General features: G+C 38.7%; 1 protein-coding gene across 1 annotated transcript in view; it reads left to right on the top strand.

Moving 5' to 3' along the window:
* The window catches only part of LOC126609263 (uncharacterized), a 75,713-nt gene that overhangs the window by 36,795 nt on the left and 17,635 nt on the right, over positions 1-21,283 (top strand). The window contains exons 2-3 of the mRNA XM_050277226.1: positions 4,451-4,814; positions 4,950-5,696. Coding sequence (XP_050133183.1) covers positions 4,451-4,814; positions 4,950-5,696 — 1,111 coding nt within the window. The remainder of the gene's footprint in view (positions 1-4,450; positions 4,815-4,949; positions 5,697-21,283) is intronic.

Raw genomic sequence — 21,283 nt, 5'->3', positions numbered from 1 at the left:
TTGTCTCTCCTTATTTTGAGTTTGTACTTCCTGCGTCAAAGTAGTAAGTAACTTAACAACTTGATCATTATCCAAAGACATACCTGAGTTTGTTGGGGCAGATTGCACTTGGTTTTGATTGGGGACGAATGGCTTTGTATAAAAGCCCGGTGGTTGCTGCCTAAATCCTCCTTGTTGTTGGGGTTGTTGAGGATCCCGCCATTTGAAATTTGGATGGTCTCTCCACCCCGGATTGTAGGAATTAGAGTATGGATCATGGCATGGTTGATTTTGGTTCCCAAAACCCATGGCATTGGCAGATTCCCAACCCCCATTCTCAATCAATTGAGGGCATTGATCGTTGGCATGTCCTTGCATAGAACACACGCCACACACACTTGGTCCATGAATCTTCATTCCCTCGGCCAACTGAGAAACAATAGATGTAAGGTTAGCTAATTGGGATTGAATTTCGGGCATAGAACTTACCTCATTCACTTGTGGCCGTGGGGGGTCTCTTTGTCCAACACCTTCGTATTGTTGTGCATTATGTGCTCGGTTGGCAATTAGAACTTTTGCAGCCCCCGGAGTTTTATCCACCAATGCACCTCCCGCCGAGGCATCAAGCATTTGGCGTTCCATGGGAAGGAGTCCTTCGTAGAAGTATTGAATGAGTAGCTCCTCCTTCATTTGATGCTGTGGACAAGAAGCAACAAGTGATTTAAAACGTTCATAATAAGAAGGAAATGATTCACCTGGGTTTTGTTGGATGCCACTAATCCGTTTCCTCAAGAGAATGACTCTTGAAGTTGGGAAAAACTTCTCCAAGAAAGCTCTTTTCATACTATCCCAGGATGTAACCGTTCCGGGTGCTAACTCGTAAAGCCAATCCTTCGCCTTTTCCAAAAGTGAGAATGGAAAGGCCTTCATCATCAGAATACTCCCGTCAACATTGATGGGTGTCATGCTCGAACAAACAACCTCGAACTCCTTGAGATGCTTGTTGGGATCTTCCATGGAAAGCCCATGGTATTTCGGAATGTGGTGCAACAAGCTTGACTTCAGCTCGAATTCGTCGGTCTTGCCTTGGGCAGCCGCGGGGTATTGAATGCATAATGGTGCGGCATTTGTCAACCCCGAGGCCGAAAGCTCTTTAATGGTCCGATTGTCTGCTGCCATAACTTCTTCTTCCACTTCTTCAAACTTAGATTCGGCCTCTGAACTTGAACTAGGTTCACTAGGTTCGGGATGCCTCCTCTTTCTTCTCAAATCACGTTCAAAATCGTCGTTAAAGTCCAAGATATTTGCATGCACAGTTTGAGAACTCCGCGTCATGCACTAGTACCTAAACCAAGAAAACAAAGCAAAATCAGAAAACTAAGTAAATTATACTAAAACACACGGCAAAAACACAAGGGATTAGCAATTTTGCTAATACCCGGCAACGGCGCCAAAATTTTGATGCGAAATAGATAAGCACACAAATTAAACCCTCTTTTTGTCAAATTGTAGTAAAGATGTAAGTAGGGATCGTTCTAGAACGGGGATTAGGAGGGATTGCTAAACACTTGAAAACTGACTTAAAAACATAAAAACAAAGTTTAAAACACTAAACTAGACTCAAAGAATGCAAAACTAAAGTTTAAAACACTTGAACAAACACAAAACTCAAAACAGCAACCTAATGACTCAAAACTGCCTAAAACCACTTTCTGGGCAGTTTTGAGAACCTAACAAGAACTTGGACGAAATTGGGTGAAGACTTGAATCAAAACATTTAGAAACACAAATCAAAACATATTCTAACTAATCTAAGACTTGAAAACAAAGGGGGATTTGGTTTTTACGAAATTGAAAACAAAACATAAACTTGTAAATCAAAACAGATTTTAAAACGAATTTGATTGAATTGAATGGATAGAAAGCTAGCTAAGGGGTTCATCTCCACACATGTTATACTTGCATTCAAAACGATTTCCAATTGCTTTTCAATAACCCATGAATTCTCAACGCCCCAAGTTAATTAGGTCCGCTTAAATTAACCTTCAGATTTTTCTAACGTTATTGAATTGGATGATTGCATACGACAACCCAAAGCATTCCCCACAAGTCCCCTACATGATTGCATAATAGAGATACAAGCAAGAATCATTAAGTTATATGAAAACCATAAGCATTGACGAGGCACTCGTAACTATGAATTGCATGAAACTTATGCCAAGAATTTACTTAACACGATTGTGATCAACAACCTTTACTACTTGTGAAAATAAGTTCATAACGATTAGGTGAAATTCCCTTATATCCTAGCATCAAATTCATGCATGCAAACTAAGTGTCGACCCTCAATCAACATACAAGAATAAGTTTTAATTCACATAGATAAGCAAATTGAAATCACAACTTATGAAACGCAATTAGAAGTAATCAAATCATATAGCAAGCATAAACATGGTTTCGAATCCCCCCTAGCCAAGGGGGGTTTAGTTCCTCATACTCGCAAAGCAAAGATACATAAATTTAGAAATTAAAACCCAAAGAAAGAAAACACCTAGAAGGCTCCAACTTGGCAGCAAGATCATCAATGATTTCCCTTTCCTCCTTGCTGCGGCAGAGAAGTTTAGAACAGGTTTTGGCTGGTATTTAGGGTGTAGAATGGATGGGGAATGGTAGGGAAAGGTTTAGGGTTGATGGGGGTACGGCTAGGGTTAGAGATGGGCCTTCTAGAATGCCTTGCAAGGCAAGGAAATAGGTGTTCTAGAAGGCTAGGTGTGGCTGATTAGTGGGCTAGGGTTAGGGTTTGTAGATAGGGCTTCTAGAAAGCCCAAAACCAAGAATAGAAACTCTCGAAAATGGAAACCTCTAAGAATAGAAACTTCCAACTTTAGAAACTTTGGTTGCCAATTCCGACTTCTTTGTTCTTCACTTTCATTTCTTTATTTCTTAAGCTCCTTTGACCTTCAAACTCGTCCATTCCTTGTGCTCCATAAGCATACACTCCATTCCAGCTCAATTTTGCTCTCAAATGCTCCAAATTGCATCATTTTATGTAATATGCTCTTAAAACCTGAAAACACATGAAACTAACTTAAAAGACTACTTTAAACTAAGAAAACATAACTAAAATGCATAAGAACTAGCTTACTAAGGCGCATAAATATGCTCCTATCACACCATATCCAAAAAGCCTTCATTCCATACATTTGTTTTTGTAGGTTTAACCCCGTTGAGCCTTATTTAGCCTATATTGTTTGTTAACCCACATTATCCTTACCTAGCCTAGATTAGGACCATCCATATCCTTGTTCTTAAAGCATAGTAAGCATGACTTAAAATGAATTTCTTTTGATCAAGGGTGTGCAGAAAACAAGTGTGGGGGAAAGTGAGCCTTGTGTATTGTGTGCCAAAGTCTTAAATGAGGCATGGGGTAGAAAAGAAAAAGAAAAGAAAAAAAATTCGTACAAAAAAGAAGAAAAAAAAAAGAAAAAAAATGTGAAAAGTGTGAAAAAGAGTTGAAAGAGCATGAAAATGAGCTCTAAGGTGTTGGTTGTTGAACAAGGGGTCCAAAACAGTGAATTTGACCCTAAGTGTTGCATGAATTTCCCCTTTGAGTTTAAAAGTTGATTTTTGCATTCAAAAGTGAATTCTAAGTGTCAATTTCATTGCTTTGCTTACTATTGTTTTAAGAACGGTTGTTTACCCTTCACCTTTCTTTGTTAGCCAATACCCCAAGCCCCGTTACAACCCTTAACTTCTATCTTGAGTGTTGTGTATTTCAATTTGTGGAGTTTGGGATTGGTATGAGCATATGGTGTCACTGGTTCTCGCGTCTAAGTAGTAGGATTCCTTTCATGAGATCATATACATGCTTATTAAATTCAGAAAAAGCTTTCCTTGTTATAACATATGTGAGCATTCGTTTTCATATTTACATCAATCTTCTCACATATAACTAGTATAGGGTGTGTAGTCAGAAAATCTGAGTGAAAATTGAGTGCATATCTAGTGAGGAATTGAGCAAATTCTCTAAAGCATGTTACTATATTCAAAATCATGTTTTAATTGGTTAAATGCGAACTAGTACGTGGTGACTATAATTAAGTATGTGCTTAAGTGTAAAGATGGCTAAAATCTGTGGGAATGATGATTTTTAATATGTCATGTTCATTGGAAATCCCTGAGGCAAATGTTGGAAGGTTTAGGATTTGTTTTGTTTCTTTGTTTTGGTCGAGGACTAGCAAAAGCTAAGTGTGAGGGAATTTGATAGGAGCATATTTATGCGACTTTGTTATCTTGTTTTCTTGCATTTACGTTGTTAGTTATTGTTTATTATAGTGATTTAAGCTAGTTTCGTGTGTTTGTAGGTTCATATGGCAATTGAAGCAAGAAAGTGCATTTTGGTGCATTTTAGAGCAAAACTGAAGTAATAATTTACACTGATCATGCAGCGTTGAAGTACTTGCTCACGAAGAAGGAGGCTAAACCACGGCTTATTCGATGGATGCTTCTCCTCCAAGAGTTCGATATCGAAATCCGAGACAAGAAAGGAAGTGAGAACGTTGTGGCTGATCACCTGAGCCGTTTGGTGCATGAAAAAGAGGTTGTGCCGATCCTAGAGACATTCCCGGACGAGCAATTGATGTCCATTGAGGTTAGTATGCCATGGTATGCGGATTTAGTTAATTATTTAGCATCTAAAGTCATTCCAAGTGAGTTCAATAAAAACCAACGTGATAAACTTAAGTATGATGCACGAAATTATGTGTGGGATGATCCTTATTTATGGAAATATTGCTCTGATCAAATCATTCGTAGGTGTGTGCATGATTCTGAAATTCAGTCTATTTTAAACTTTTGTCACACTTATGCATGCGGAGGTCACTTTGGCACTCAAAGGACTGCACGTAAAGTACTTGAATGTGGTTTTTATTGGCCTACTATTTTTAAGGATGCTAGAACTTTTTGCATTGCATGTGACCGTTGTCAACGAACTGGAAATATAGGACCAAAGGACCAAATGCCGCAAAACCCCATATTTAATGTTGAAATTTTTGATGTTTGGGGCATAGATTTCATGGGTCCTTTTCCTTCATCTCATGGTTTTGTTTATATTCTACTTGCGGTTGATTATGTTTCGAAATGGGTGGAAGCAAGAGCCACCCGTACTAATGATTCTAAGGTGATTGCAGATTTTGTTAAGACTAACATTTTTGCAAGGTTTGGAATGCCGCGGGTACTTATAAGTGATGGGGGCTCCCATTTCTGCAATCGCACAATTGAAGCATTACTCAAGAAATATGGTGTCACGCATAAGGTGGCAACACCTTATCATCCTCAAACAAGTGGGCAAGCGGAGGTGTCCAATAGAGAAATCAAGCAGATTTTGGAGAAGACCGTAGGGCCAAACCGGAAAGATTGGAGCTTGCGCTTAAATGATGCATTATGGGCATATCGTACGGCCTACAAAACACCAATCGGAATGTCCCCATTTCGGCTCATTTATGGGAAACCATGCCATCTTCCGGTTGAATTAGAGCATAAAGCACATTGGGCCATCAAAACCTTTCATATGGACATTGATGCCGCAGGCCTTCATAGGAAACTTCAATTGAACGAGCTTGAGGAAGTTAGGAATGAAGAGTACGAGAACTCTCGTATTTACAAGGAGAAAATGAAGGCATTCCATGACAAGATGATTCGGAGCAAGACGTTCTCTATCGGGCAGAAAGTGTTACTTTTCAATTCTCGCCTTCGGTTGTTTCCAGGTAAGTTGCGTTCTAAGTGGATTGGACCTTTTATTGTTACTAATGTTTTTCCACATGGTGCAGTTCAAATTCAAAGTTTGAAGACGCAACAAGAATTCAAAGTCAATGGACAGCGTTTGAAGCCATATTTCACACCTTTTGCGGAGGAGACCGTGGAGGAAGTCAATCTCCAACCCGTGGGCCCTATTCCAGCTTGATTGGAAGCATCGTCCGGCTGGAAGACGTTAAAGCAAGCGCTTCTTGGGAGGCAACCCATGCAAATAAAGACACCTCGGAAGCTCCGGCATCATAATCAGATTTGCGTTTCTAAACCCTACTCTTTATTGCTTTTACTTTGCCATATTTGTCATGTTTGCTAGTTGTGTTATTTGCTTGTTTTTGTGTGATTCTATGTTTGAAACATTGAGGACAATGTTTGGTTTAAGTGTAGGGGGGGTAAACAAAGTGTTTTTGTGTCAAAATTCGTAGGATTTTACCACCTAACATTTCAAAGGTTGTTTTTCATTGTTTTTAAGTGTTTTTAGAAAGTTTTGATGTGTTTTTATGTGGCTTTACCAGAAAATCCGAAAATTCAAGAAAAAAATAGAAAAAGTTTTGAAAAAACCCAAAAAAAAAAGAGTCGTTTTAAAGTTGTTTTTGTTTGTTTGTGTCGTAGAGTACCTTCCAACACAATGATGAGGATTTGGTTTTTAATTGCATGACCGTTAAAGAAAGTTACAAACATGGATGGAAGTTTGATATGCTCTTTTGTTTATGCTTGGTCATCGTTGTTGTTTACGAATTCACATATAATCACAAAGAAAAAAAAATCAGTTTTTGTAACATGCTTGAAGGAAGTAACTCAAACTAACGCTACAACCTTGTGAGACTTGAGCCTAAACATTCTTTGGAGAGTTAATAATCTGTGAATTTGTTGTTTTCTAAAGTCGTTGCATGATCTCATCATTCTTTGCTTGGTTGCTACTTAGAAGGCGTTTCATCATTATAGATCCAAATATTAGAACTCATACCCATTTCATTCAAAGCTTAAAATTGAGTGCATAACATATAACAAGATGAAGTTGTTTAGTAGTTATCACCAGAGCCAAAAAGCCTTCAACCCATGCATGTGTAGGATTAGCCCTTTGAGCCTTATATAGCCTATTTTTGTTGTTAGCCACATTATCCGTACCTAGCCTAGAGTAGGACTATCCATACCCTTGTTTGTAAAGGATAATAAAGCATGACTTAGAGGGAATTCCTTTTGATCAATGTGTGCAGAAAACTAAGTGTGGGGGAAGGGAAAGTTTGTGTGCCAAAAGAAGTAAGGAGGGCACGGGTTAGACAAAGAAAAAGAAAATAAAAAAAAAAAGAAAATTCGTAGAAAAAGAAAGAAAAAAGTGTGAAAAGTATGAAAATGAGTTGAAATAGCATAACATGAGCTCTAAGTTGTTGGTTGTTGAAGCAAGGGTCCAAAAAGTTGAATTAGACCCTAAGTGTTGCATGAGTCTTCCCCTTGAGTTTAAACATTGATTTTTGCATACAAAAGTGAATTCTAAGTGTCAATTTCATTACTTTGCTTATTATTCTTTAAGAATGTTTGTTTATCCTTACCTTTCTTTGTTAGCCAATACCTTAGCCCCGTTACAACCCTTTGCTTCTATCTTGATTGTTATGTGTTTCAATATGTGGAGTTTGGAATTGGTATGAGCATATGATATCCCTGGTTCTCGCGTCTAAGTAGTAGCATTCCATTCATGAGATTGTATACATACATTCATAATTCCAGAAAATGCTTTTATTGTCATAACATATGTGAGCATTAGTTTTCATATTTACATCAATCTTCTCACATATAACTAGTGTAGGGTGTGTAGTCAGAAAATCGAAGTGTGAAAATTGAGTGTATATCTAGTGAGGAATTGAGGGATTCTCTAAGGCATGTTACTACATTCAAAACATTGTTTTAATTGATTAAATGTGAGCTAGTAAGTGATGACTATGATTAAGTATGTGCTTAAGTGTAAAGATGGCTAAAATCTATGTGAGTAGTAATCTTTGGCGTGTCGTGTACCATTGGAAATCCCTGAGGCGATCGTTGGAAGGTTTAGGTTATGTTTTGATTATTTTGTTTCGTTTAGTTTTGTTTCTTTGTTTTGCTCGAGGACTAGCAAAAGCTAAGTGTGGGGGAATTTGATAGGAGCATATTTATGCGCCTTAGTTAGCTAGTTCTTATGCATTTATGTTATGTTTTCTTAGTTAAGTTAGTCTTTTAAGCTATTTTCATGTGTTTTCAAGTTTTAGAGACAAAGTGAGCAAAAGGATGCAATTTGGAGGATTTTGGAGCAAAATTGGGCTAGAATGGAGTTCATGCACATGAAGCACAAGGGATGGACGAATTTGAGGAATTGATGAAGCTTGGAAGGCGTTTCAAAGTTGAAGAATTGAAGATACCAAATTTCCTAGTTGAAGTAGGAAAGAGCTTACATGAAGGATTCCTAAATGAAGAAGGATTCCTAATCAATGTAGGAGTCCTAATTGAAAATGGATTCCTAGACGAATGAAGTTTCCGACTCAAGCAAGGTTTCCTATGTGAAGAAGAAGAGTAAAGTCAAAGAATCAGCTCAAGAGAAGGATCTTATCCAAAACCTCATCCATAACCTTATCTTAGCTTATCTTATCTTATCCAATCAAACCTTATCCTATCTTATCCTATCCTTATCCTAAACTATCCACATTTCAGCCACTTAGGAGGGTTTCTAATTAGATTACGATGCTTAAAATGGGATTTCTAGAAGCCCTATCCCTTCCTAGATAAGTGCCGCACCCTATACCTTAATTCCCTTGGAATTTCAGATTTCTAGAAGCCTTATCTTTTCACACTCTTTGTGCCGCACCTTATCTCCCAATCCCTTTGGGTTTTTGACTTGTTTTCCTTATAGGATTGTATGTTATTATCCTATGCAACTTAGGCTTTTAAAACCTTGTCCTTGGCTACCTAGGAGATGGGATTTTCAGCCTATAAATACAAGGCCTTGCCGCACCCTTTCATTCACCACCCTCTACCAGATTTTCACTACACCATTCACCCCCAACCATCCCTCATTGTTCCGTGAGTTTGCAAGGAGAAGAAGGGAAAGTGCTTAATTGAAGATGAAATCCTAGTTGAAGATGGATTCCTAGTTGAAGTTGGATTCCTAGAAGATTGAAGTTTCCTACTCAAACAAGGTTTCCTACTTGAAGAAGGGAAGTTGAAGCCAAAGAATCAGCTCAAGTGAAGAAACCTTATCCAAAACATTATCCAAACCCTATCCTATCCAATCCTATCTTATCTTATCCTATCCTAATTTAATTCCAGCTGCATGGGGGATTTATTTTCAGATTAGGACACATTAAAATTGGTTTCTAGAAGCCCTTATCCACTCCTACAAAGGTGCCACACCTTATCCCTTGTTTTTTCTAGAAATCAGCCACAAAACAACCTTTCTAGAAGGCCTTATCCCTTGTCCTACAAAAGTGACGCCACAAACCTTTCTAGAACTTCTAGAAACCTGATTATTCCTGTCCCCCTTGGTTTCTAAAAGCCTTAGCCTTTTCCTTCAAGGATTGTGTGTTATTATCCTATACAAATTAGGCTTTTAAATCCTTTTCCTTTGCTACATAGGGGCTGCGAATTTCAGCCTATAAATACCATCCTCTACCATATTTTCACTACACCATTCACCCAAACATACCTTGTGTGCCGTGAGTTTGCAAGGAGAAGAAGGAAGACAACTTGGAGCCGTGCATGCCATTCAAGGAGCTTGGATTGTGGAGCGTTTCTAGGTGTTTTCTATCTTTATGTCAATGATTAAATTTATTTATCTTTGTTTATTTGCGAACATGAGGAACTAATTTCTTTATAGTTAGAGGGGAATTCAAAGCCATGATCATATGTTTTATATAACTTGATTTCTTCCAATTATGATTTCATAAATCGTGAATGTGGTTTACTTATCTATTTGATTGATAACATGTTTATGTATGTTGATTGAGGGTCGACACTTAGTTTGCATGAATGAATTTGATGCTAGAGTATAAGGGAATTTCACCTAATCGTTATAAACTTATATTCATGAGTAGTAAAAGTCGCTAGTCACGATTGTGTTAAGTAAATCCTTGGCAAGAGTAACATGCGTATTCCATAGTTATGAATGCCTCGTCAATGCTTATGATTTCCATTGAACTTAATGATCTTTGATATGTGTCTCTATCATGCGTATTCCATAGTTAGGGTCCTTGATAAGAATAATTTGGTTGTAATGCGTATCCCATTCAATTCAACGAATCTAGGGAAATCTGAGAATTAATTGGTCAATCTAGTTAATTTGGGGCATTGTCATTCATGGTTTATTGAAAGAGTAATTGGAAATTGAGTCGTATGCATATGTTTCATGTGTGGAGAAGGAACCTTCTAACTAGCCTTTCACCATCTTAGTTTTCATCAAAACGTTTTTGTCAAAGTTTGTTTTCAAAGTTTCTGTTTTCAAAGTTAAATTCGTCCAAAATCAATCCCCCTTTACTTAGTTGAGTCATAGTAGTTAGAAATCACTTTAGTTTGTGTTTTTAAGTGTCTTAGGTCAAGTTAAAACCAATTTTCGTCCAAGTTTGTGTCTAGTGTTCAAAACTGCCCAGATTGTGGTTTTAAGGCAGTTTTGAGTGTTTTTGGGCTGTTTTGAGTCTCTTGGTTTGTTTTGGTGTTTTAAAGTTTAGTTTTGCTTTCTTTGAGTCTAGTTTAGTGTTTTAAACTTGTTTTTACGTATTTGAGTCAGTTTTCAAGTGATTTTGCAATCCCTCCTAATCCCCGGTTTAGAACGATCCCTACTTACATACTTTGCTACAATTGATAAAAAGAGGGTTAATTTGTGTGTCAACATAATTTTCACATCATCTCTCCAACCGGGATTGTAGGTATTAGAGAAGGGATCACTTCTTTGTTGATATGGCTGCCCAAGACCCACGGCATTGACGGTTTCCCACCCTCCATTCTCTATCAATTGTGGGCACTTGTCCGTAAGGTGTCCTTGCATGGAGAACACGCCACAAACACTTACATTTTGTACTTTTGGTCCTTCCACAACCTGAGAAAGAAAAGTAGTAAGGTTAGCCATTTGATTTTGAAGTTCGGAGATGGCACTTACCTCATTCACTTCGTGTTGCCGTGGGTTTGTCCTTTGCCCAACACCTTCATATTGTTGAGTGTTCAACGCTCGATTGGCAATCAAAGTCTTTGCTGCCGTGGGGGTCTTGTCCACCAAGGCAGTCCTGCTGAGGCGTCTAGCATTTAACATTCGATTGGTAGAAGCCCCTCGTAGAAGTATTGTAGAAGAAGCTCTTCCTTCATTTGATGCTGTGGACAAGAAGCAACAAGAGATTTAAAACGTTCATAATAAGTAGGAAAAGATTCACCTTCATCTTGTTGAATTCCACTTATCCTTTTTCGTAGGAGGATGACTCGAGAAGTTGGGAAGAACTTCTCCAAAAAGGCCCGCTTCATGCTCTCCCAAGATGTGACAGTTCCGGGAGCTAATTCATACAACCAATCTTTCGCCTTTTCTAAGAGAGAAAAGGGAAAGGCCTTCATCTTCAAAATACTTCCATCAACATTGATGGGGGTCATGCTTGAACACACCACTTCGAATTCTTTCAAGTGCTTGTTAGGATCCTCCATGGACAACCCATGGTACTTCGAAATGTGGTGTAGCAAACTTGACTTCAACTCGAATTCTTCGGTCTTTCCTTGGGCAGCCGCGGGTATTGGATGCATAGGGGTGCGGCATTGTCCAATCCCGAAGCCGAAAGCTCCTTGATTGCACGATTGTCTTGTGCCATGACTGCCTCTACTTCACCCACTCTTGTCGTGGGATCCTCTTCTTCAAACTCAACTTCGGCTTCTGAATGTGAACTTGATTCACTAGGTTCGGGATTTTTCCTCTTGCGTCTCAACTCTCGCTCAAAATCATCGTCAAAGTCCAAGATGTGTTCATGAACCGGATGAGAACTCCGAGTCATAAACTAGTACCTAAAACAAGAAACAAGAACAATGTAAGAATCTGGAACGAATTAAAACAGAAATAAAACAATCCAAGGGATTAGCGAAGTTGCTAATCCCCGGCAACGGCGCCAAAATTTGATATGATATTAACTAGCACTCAAATTAACCCTCTTTTTATCAATTGTAGCAAAGTATGTAAGTAGGGATCGTTCTAGGCCGGGGATTAGGAGGGATTGCTAAATCACTTGAAAACTGACTCAAATACGTAAAAACAAGTTTAAAACACTAAACTAGACTCAAAGAATGCAAAACTAAACTTTAAAACACCAAAACAAACCAAAAGACTCAAAACAGCAAACAAACACTCAAAACTGCCTTAAAAACACTTTCTGGGCAGTTTTTGACCCAAAGGAAGAATTTGGACGAAAATTGGTTATAACTTGACTCAAGACACTTAAAAACACAAACTAAATTGATTTCTAACTAATATGACTCAACAAAGTAAAGGGGGATTGATTTTGGACGAATTTAAAAACAAAACAAGTAAACTAAACTAAACAGATTTTAAAACGAAATTGGTTAAAGTGAATGGATGGAAGGCTAGCTACGGGGTTCTTCTCCACACAAGTCACACTTGCATACAAAACGGTTTCCAATTGCTTCACAATAAACCATGAATTCTCAACGCCCCAAGTTAATTAGGTCCGCTTAAATTAACCCTTAGATTTTCCTTAAGTTATTGAATTGGATGAATTGCATACGACAACCCAAAGCATTCCCCACAAGTTCCCTACATGAAAGCGCATAATAGAGATTCAAGCAAGGATCATTAAGTTCTATGAAAATCATAAGCATTGACGAGGCACTCGTAACTATGAAAGCGCATGATACTTATGCCAAGAATTTACTTAACGCGATTGTGATCAACAACCTTTACTACTTGTGAATATAAGTTCATAACAATTAATTGAAATTCCCTTATATCCTAGCATCAAATTCATTCATGCAAACTAAGCGGGCCCTCTTAACCAACATACACAAACTAGTTTTAATTCATATAGATAAGTAAATTGAATTCACAACTTATGAAACGCAATTAGAAGTAATCAAATCATATAGCAAGCATAAACATGGTTTTGAATCCCCCCTAGCCAAGGGGGGTTTAGTTCCTCATACTCGCAAAGCAACGATACATAAATTTAGAAATTAAAATCCAAAGAAAGAAAACACCTAGAACGCTCCAACTTGGCAGCAAGCGCATCAACGATTTCTCCTTCTTCCTTGCTGCGGCAGAGAAGTTTAGAACAGGTTTTGGGTGGTATTTATGGTTTAGAATGGATGGGGAATGGTATGGAAATGTTTAGGGTTGATGGGTGGTGCGGTAAGGGGTTGTTTTTGGCAGAAATTTGGGAGAATGGTGGTGGAAGGCTGCGGCAAAGGGCAAGGCAGATTTCTGGCATGAATTGTGAATTATGAGAGGTGGTATCTCAGCCAACGGGTGAATAAGAGTATATATAGGCACTTAAAACCCTAGGGTAATCAGATTAGGGCTTCTAGAAAGCCAAATCCATTAGGAAATAGGTTTAAACAATCAGAATTTGCAAGGGAAAAGGCCTCAAGGTGCGGCAGATTAGGTGGGAAAAGGATTGGCCTTCTAGAATGCCTTGCAAGGCAAGGAAAAGGGTTTCTAGAAAGGCTTAGGTGCGGCACCTATGGAGAGTGTTCTAGAACCTTCTTTTGTGTCCAAAAATGCTTAGGAAACCTTCAAAATATCTAGAACTTAAGGCCATTTAGGTTTAGGAAAGATCAACCCAAAATAGGAAACTTTAGGCTTAACTTTCCTACTTCAAGTAGGAAACCTTGTTTGAGTAGGAATCTTCATTCTTCTAGGAATCCATCTTCAACTAGGAATCCCTCGTTGATTAGGAATCCTTCTTCAAGTAGGAATCCCTTGTTGATTAGGAATCCTTCTTCAATTAGGACTCCTCCTCGGACTAGGAATCCTTCTTGTCTTCAAATCTTCAATTTTGTCCAAACCTTGTGTTCCAAGCATGTACTTTCCAATCCATGCTCACTTTTGCTCCAAAAGCTCCAAATTGCATCATTTTAGGTAATATGCCCCTTAAACCTGAGAACACATGAAAGTAGCTTAAACGTCTATTTATACTAAGAAAACATAACGAAAATGCATAAGAACTAGCTAACTAAGGTGCATAAATATGCTCCTATCAATTGGTTTTGACAAATTTAAAACTTAAAACAGAAACTTTGCATAAAAAACTTTAAGAAAATGAATTTGGTGAATTTAAAAGGGTGAAAGGTTAGTTAAAGGGTCCTTTTCCACACATGACATATGCAAACATAAACCAATTTCCAGTATTGTTCCTTTACCATGAATGACAACACCCCAAGTTAACCGTGACAACACAAATTAACCATCAAATTTTCCTTATTTCATTGAATTGGACGGGATACGCATCACAATCAAATTATCCTTCTCAAGTCCCCTAATTGTGAAAAGCATGATAGAAAACATATCAAAGGTCATTAAATTCTTTGAAAATCATAAGCATTGACGAGGCATTCATAACTATGAAAAGCATGATACTGATAGGAGCATAATTATGCGCCTTAGTTAGCTAGTTCTTATGCATTTTTGTTATGCTTTCTTCGTTAAAGTAGTCTTTTAAGCTACTTTCATGTGTTTTCAGGTTAAAGGACGTATTACATGAAATGATGCAAGTTGGAGCTTTTGGAGCAAAAAGTGAGCTTGGATTGAAAAGGACATGCTTGGAACACAAGGTTGGGATGGAATTGAAGAGTTGAAGATTTGAGGTTTCCTACTTGATGTAGGAAAGCTAAGCCTAAAAGTTTCCATTTTGGGTTGATCTTTCCTAAATCGGAATTGGCAACCAAAGTTTCTAAAGTTGGAAGTTTCTATTCTTGGAGGTTTCCAATTTCGAGAGTTTCTATTCTTGGCTTTGGGCTTTTAGACGACCTAAACCCGAACTCCTTGTGGACCCTAAGCCTATGCCGCACCTTTCCATTCTAGAAGGCCTATTTTACAAACCCTAGCCCTAGCCCACTTAATTGCCGAACCCTAGGCCTTTGCTCATTAAAATTCTTATTGCTTAACCTATTTTTCTGATGGATTTGTGTTTTAAAGGCCCTAATCTGATTTGCTAGGGTTTTTAAGTGCCTATATATATGTTTCTACACCCTAGCCGCAAGGGAGATCCCCTCTACACAAATCAGAAATTCACCATCACCCTAATCCCCTCCTTGCCGCAGCCACCACCCATTCCAGCAACCTTTCCCACCTTTTGCCGCAGCTTCCATCGATTCCAGCACCATTCCACACATCCATACATCATTCTCCACCTCCATAAACCATTCCCACACCTTGCCGCACCACCATACTATCCTATCTAGCTTTCAAAAACCCAAAAACACATCCAGAAAACTCCATTCACGCCAGAACCTGTCCCTCACCTTTGCCGAGCCCAACCTTCACCCAACTCCATATTTTCTGACCCCAAACCTTCCTAGCCGTGCCCTACACTCAGCCTAGACATTTTTCCACCATTCTTCCTCGTCCAAAATCATCCAAAACTACCCAAAAATCCCCTAAACCCTCTCTGCCGCAGCAAGGAGAAGAAGAAAGAGGAGCCGCTGTGCAGAATTCAAAGTGGAATTCTTTGGCTTTTTAGGTGTAATCTTTCTTATGTCTTCGATGTTTCAATTTAATAAACTTTGTGTTGTGAGTATGAGGAACTAAACCCCCTTAGTTGGGGGGTGATTCGAAACCATGTACATGCTTGCAATTTGATTCGATTACATTCAGTTGTTATTTCATAAGTTGTGGATTCAATTCGTTTATCTATTTGATTGATACTTATTTATGTATGTTGATTGAGAGTGCACGCTTAGTTTTCATGCATGAATATGATGCTAGATTATGAGGGAGTTTCACCTAATAGTTACAATCTTATAATCACAAGTAGTGAAGATCGCTTGAAAACGATCGCGTTGAATGAATTCTTAGCATAAGTTTCATGCAATTCATAGTAACAAATGCTTCGTCAATGCTTATGTTTTTCATAGAACGTAATGATTCTTGCTTGTATCTCTATTATGCAATTCATGTAGGGAACTTGTAGGGAATGTTTTGGGTTGTCGTATGCAATCATCCAACTTAATAACTTGTGGAAAAACTGAGGGTTAATTAGTGCAATTCACGGTTAACTTGGGGCGTTGAGTATTCATAGTTTATCGGAAGAACAACTGAAAATCGTTTTGTTTGCAAGTGTGACATGTGTGGAGAAGAACCTCCTAACTAGCCTTTTATCCATCCTTTTCACCAAAATCGTTTTTACAATCTGTGTTAATTAAAGTTTCTGTTTTGTTTTCAAATTCTGTCCAAAACTATTCCCCCTTTAATTTGAAGTCTTAGATTAGTTAGAAAGTGTTTTGATTTGTGTTTCTAAGTATTTTGATTCAAGTTTTCATCAAATTTCGTCCAAATTAGTGCAGGTGCTCAAAACTGCCCAGAAAGTGGTTTTTAGGCAGTTTTGAGCCTTCTAGTTGCTGTTTTGAGTTTTAGGTTTGTTTAAGTGTTTTAACCTCTACTTTTGCATTCTTTGAGTCTAGTTTAGTGTTTTAAACTTTGTTTTTGAGTTTTTAAGTCAGTTTCCAAGTGTTTAGCAATCCCTCCTAATCCCCGGTTTAGAACGATCCCTACTTACATCTTTGCTACAATTTGACAAAAAGAGGGTTTAATTTGTGTGCTTATCTATTTCGCATCAAATTATCCTTCTCAAGTCCCCTAATTGTGAAAAGCATGATAGAAAACATATCAAAGGTCATTAAATTCTTTGAAAATCATAAGCATTGACGAGGCATTCATAACTATGAAAAGCATGATACTCTTGCCAAGGATTTACTTAACAAGATCATGACTAGCAATCTCCACTACTTGTGAATATAAGTTCATAACGATTAGGTGAAACTCCCTTATTCTCTAGCATCAATTTCATGCATGCAAATTAATTGTCGACCCTCAATTAACACACATAAACAAGTTTTAATAACTCAGATAAGCAAACCACATTCAAGACTTTAGAAAGAATAACTGGATGTAATCTGTTTGTACCATACTTGACCAATCCCAAAACTACTGTGCACTGGTCAACGTTATACCGTCAAGGATCCAGAAGAGTTTCCCTCTAACCACGAGGCCAATCACAGCGCGACACGTGTCGACATCAGAACCCAATCATAGTGTGACACGTGTCAACATCAAAAGCCAATCATAACAAGACACGTGTCAATGTCAGAATGAAACTAGAAACTCTCTTCTATAAATAGAGATCATTCTCTCACAATATTTCCTAATGTCATTTGTACTAAATCATTCACTAGTACTCACTAAAGGACTAGCAAAAGCTAAGTGTGGGGGAATTTGATAGGAGCATATTTATGCGCCTTAGTTAGCTAGCTCTTATGCATCTTTGTTATGTTTTCTTCGTTAAAGTAGTCTTTTAAGCTACTTTCTTGTGTTTTCAGGTTTAGCGGACGTATTACATGAAATGATGCAATTTGGAGCTTTTGGAGCAAAAAGTGAGCTTGAATTGAAAAGGACATGCTTGGAACGCAAGGTTGGGATGGAATTGAAGAGTTGATGATTTGAGGTTTCCTACTTGAAGTAGGAAAGCTAAGCCTAAAAGTTTCCATTTTGGGTCGATCTTTCCTAAATCGGAATTGGCAACCAAAGTTTCTAAAAGTTGGAAGTTTCTATTCTTGGAGGTTTCCATTTTCGAGAGTTTCTATTCTTGGCGTTGGGCTTTTAGATGACCTAAACCCAAATTTCCTTGTGGACCTTCAACCCATGCCGAACCCTAGGGCCTAATCATCTAAAATCTGCCATGTTAAACCCTAGTCCATTTCTCCTAAACCCAAGCCGCACCTAACCCTAGCCCATTGTTAAAAATCTGATTTCATTAGGGTTTCTAAGTGCCTATATATACTACCCTTACACCCTAGCCGCATACATCTGGCCCTCTCCACAAAATCAGAAAATCATCTCTCCTTCTCCCCACCTTTTGGCGCAGCCACCATCACCCAAAATCCATCCATTCCAGCCACCACTCATCCATTCCAGCAACCTACCCCACTGTGCCGCACCACCATACACCTCCCTTACCCTTTGCCGAACCACCATATCATCCCAAATCCATCCCTAAACCGAAATCACATCCAAACAGCCCCTAAACCCTCACTGCCGCAGCAAGGAGAAGAAGAAAGAGGAGCTTTCTGTGCAGATTTCAAAGTGGACTTCTTTGGCATTTTAGGTGTAATCTTTCTTATGTCTTTGATGTTTCAATTCAATAAACTTTGTGTTGTGAGTATGAGGAACTAAACCCCCTTAGTTGGGGGGTAATTCGAAACCATGTACATGTTTGCAATTTGATTCGATTACATTCAGTTGTTATTTCATAAGTTGTGGATTCGATTCGTTCATCTATTTGATTGATACTTATTTATGTATGTTGATTGAGAGTGCACGCTTAGTTTTCATGCATGAATATGATGCTAGATTATGAGGGAGTTTCACCTACTAGTTACAACCTTATAATCACAAGTAGTGAAGATCGCTTGAAATCGATCGCGTTGAATGAATTCTTAGCATAAGTTTCATGCAATTCATAGTAACAAATGCTTCGTCAATGCTTATGTTTTTCATAGAACGTAATGATTCTTGCTTGTATCTCTATTATGCAATTCATGTAGGGAACTTGTAGGGAATGTTTTGGGTTGTCGTATGCAATCATCCAACTTGATAAATTCTGGAAAAACTGAGGGTTAATTAGTGCAATTCACGGTTAATTCGGGGCATTGAGTCTTTATAATTTATTGGAAGAACAACTGACAATCGTTTTGTTTGCAAGTGTGACATGTGTGGAGAAGAACCTCCTAACTAGCCTTTTATCCATCTATTTCACCAAAATCGTTTTTACAATCTGTTTAGTTTCAAGTTTCTGTTTGGTGTTAAATTTTCGTCCAAAACAAATCCCCCTTTAATTTGAAGTCTTAGATTAGTTAGAAAGTGTTTTGATTTGTGTTTCTAAGTATTTTCATTCAAGTTTTCATCAAATTTCGTCCAAATTAGTGTAGGTGCTCAAAACTGCCCAGAAAGTGGTTTTTAGGCAGTTTTGAGCCTTCTAGTTGCTGTTTTGAGTTTTAGGTTTGTTTAAGTGTTTTAACTTTACTTTTGCATTCTTTGAGTCTAGTTTAGTGTTTTAAACTTTCTTTTTGAGTTTTTAAGTCAGTTTCCAAGTGTTTAGCAATCCCTCCTAATCCCCGGTTTAGAACAATCCCTACTTACATCTTTGCTACAATTTGACAAAAAGAGGGTTTAATTTGTGTGCTTAATATATTTCGCATCAAATTTTTGGCGCCGTTGCCGGGGATTAGCAATTTTGTTAATTCCTTGGATTGTTTTTGTTTCTTTTATTTCACTTTGTTTCTGATTTTGTTTAAGTTCTGACCTAATTTTGTTTCTTGTTTCTTAGGTACTAATGTATGACTAGAAGCTCTCAAACGATTCGTGCGAACATCTTGGAGTTTGACGACGATTTTGAGAGGAAGTTGAGAAGAGCTAGGAACCAACAAGAACACCATCCACCCAACTCCGAATCTGACCTTGAAGAAAACGTACAAGAAGAGGAGGAGGAGGCCACGGCAGGGATATTTGAAGAAGTCCAAGGCATGGCGGTGGACAACCGTACACTCAAGGAGCTTTCCGCCACAGGTTTGGATAATGCCACACCCTTGTGCATTCAATATCCCAGGGCTGCCCAAGGTAAGACGGATGAGTTTGAATTAAAGTCAAGTTTGCTTCATCATATTCCTAAATACCATGGCTTGTCCATGGAAGATCCTAACAAACATTTGAAAGAATTTGAAGTAGTTTGCTCTAGTATGACTCCCGTCAATGTTGACGGAAATATTTTGAAGATGAAGGCTTTTCCATTCTCTTTGATGGATAAAGCCAAGGATTGGTTATATGAGTTAGCTCCCGGAACTGTCACATCGTGGGAAAGTATGAAGAGAGCGTTCTTGGAGAAGTTCTTTCCAACTTCTCGCATCATCCTCCTCCGCAAAAAGATAAGCGGAATTCAGCAAGAAGAAGGTGAGTCTTTTCCTACATATTATGAACGATTTAAATCACTTGTTGCTTCTTGTCCACAGCATCAGATGAAGGAGGAGTTACTATTGCAATACTTCTACGAGGGTCTCCTACCTCTAGAACGTCAAATGCTTGATGCTTCGGCGGGGGGAGCATTGGTGGATAAAACACCCATGGCTGCCAAGGTCTTGATTGCTAATAGAGCGTTGAACGCTCAACAGTACGAAGGTGTAGGCCAAAGAGGACCCTCACGGCACCAAGTACATGAGGTAAGTGCGACTTCCGATCTTCATTCACAATTGGCTAATATTACTTCTATTGTTTCACAGATGGCCGAGGGAATGAAGATGCAAGGACCTGTGGTATGTGGCGTATGTTCTATCCAAGGACATGTCTCTGAAAAATGTCCTCAACTCATCGAGAATGGCGGTTGGGAGAGTGCGAATGCCATTGGGTTTCAAGGCCAAAATCAGTCAAGGCACGATCCATACTCCAACACGTATAATCCGGGGTGGCGAGACCACCCAAATTTCAAGTGGAGGGATCCCCAACAACCTCAAAACCAAGGAGGCTTTAGGCAACAACCCCCGGGGTTCTTTCCCAAAACCTACGGCCCACCCCAAAATCAAGCCCAATCCGGCCCAAGTGCCTCAGGTACGTCTCTTGACAATGATGCACTTCTTAAGATACTAACTAAGTTGTCTAATGGGCAGGAAGATCAAGCGAAGGCTATGCAAAACCAAGATAAGAGGGTGGATCAACTTGAGAAACAAATTGGGCAGATTGCCGAGTTTGTAGGTAAATTTCGAGATCCCGGACAACTTCCTAGTTCCACCATTCCAAATCCGAAGGGAGGTTTCGAAAGTGCAAAAGCAATCACCCTAAGAAGTGGTAAGGAAGTTGGGGCAAGTCCTTCATCAAAAACAGGTCACAACGAGGATGAAATTTTGCAAATGGAAGAGGAGGAATCAAGGTTGCCTACGGCAAAGGTGGTTCCACCTTTGCCGCAAGCTTCTAGCATCCCAAATCTGCCCAATTCGTCCCACAAAGGTAAGAATGTGTCCAATTCAGTTCATACTAATGTTTTCCCTTCAAATGTGCCTTTTCCTAGTAGGTTCATGCAAACGAAGAAAGAAGAGGCAGAAAAGGATATCCTTGAAACCTTTAGGAAAGTTCAAGTTAACATACCTCTATTAGATGCAATCAAGCAAGTTCCGAGGTATGCTAAGTTCTTGAAGGAGTTGTGTACCACGAGGAAGAGGATGGCGACCAAGGAAGTGGTAAAGGTAGGTGAGAATGTGTCCGCCATCTTGCAACGCAAACTACCTCCCAAATGCA

The sequence above is a fragment of the Malus sylvestris genome, chromosome 16 (assembly GCF_916048215.2).
Source record: "Malus sylvestris chromosome 16, drMalSylv7.2, whole genome shotgun sequence".
In the NCBI taxonomy this organism is placed as follows: Eukaryota; Viridiplantae; Streptophyta; class Magnoliopsida; order Rosales; family Rosaceae; genus Malus; species Malus sylvestris.
The sequence above is the reverse complement of the archived record's forward strand: the minus strand, read 5'-3'. Positions and strand labels throughout refer to the sequence as shown.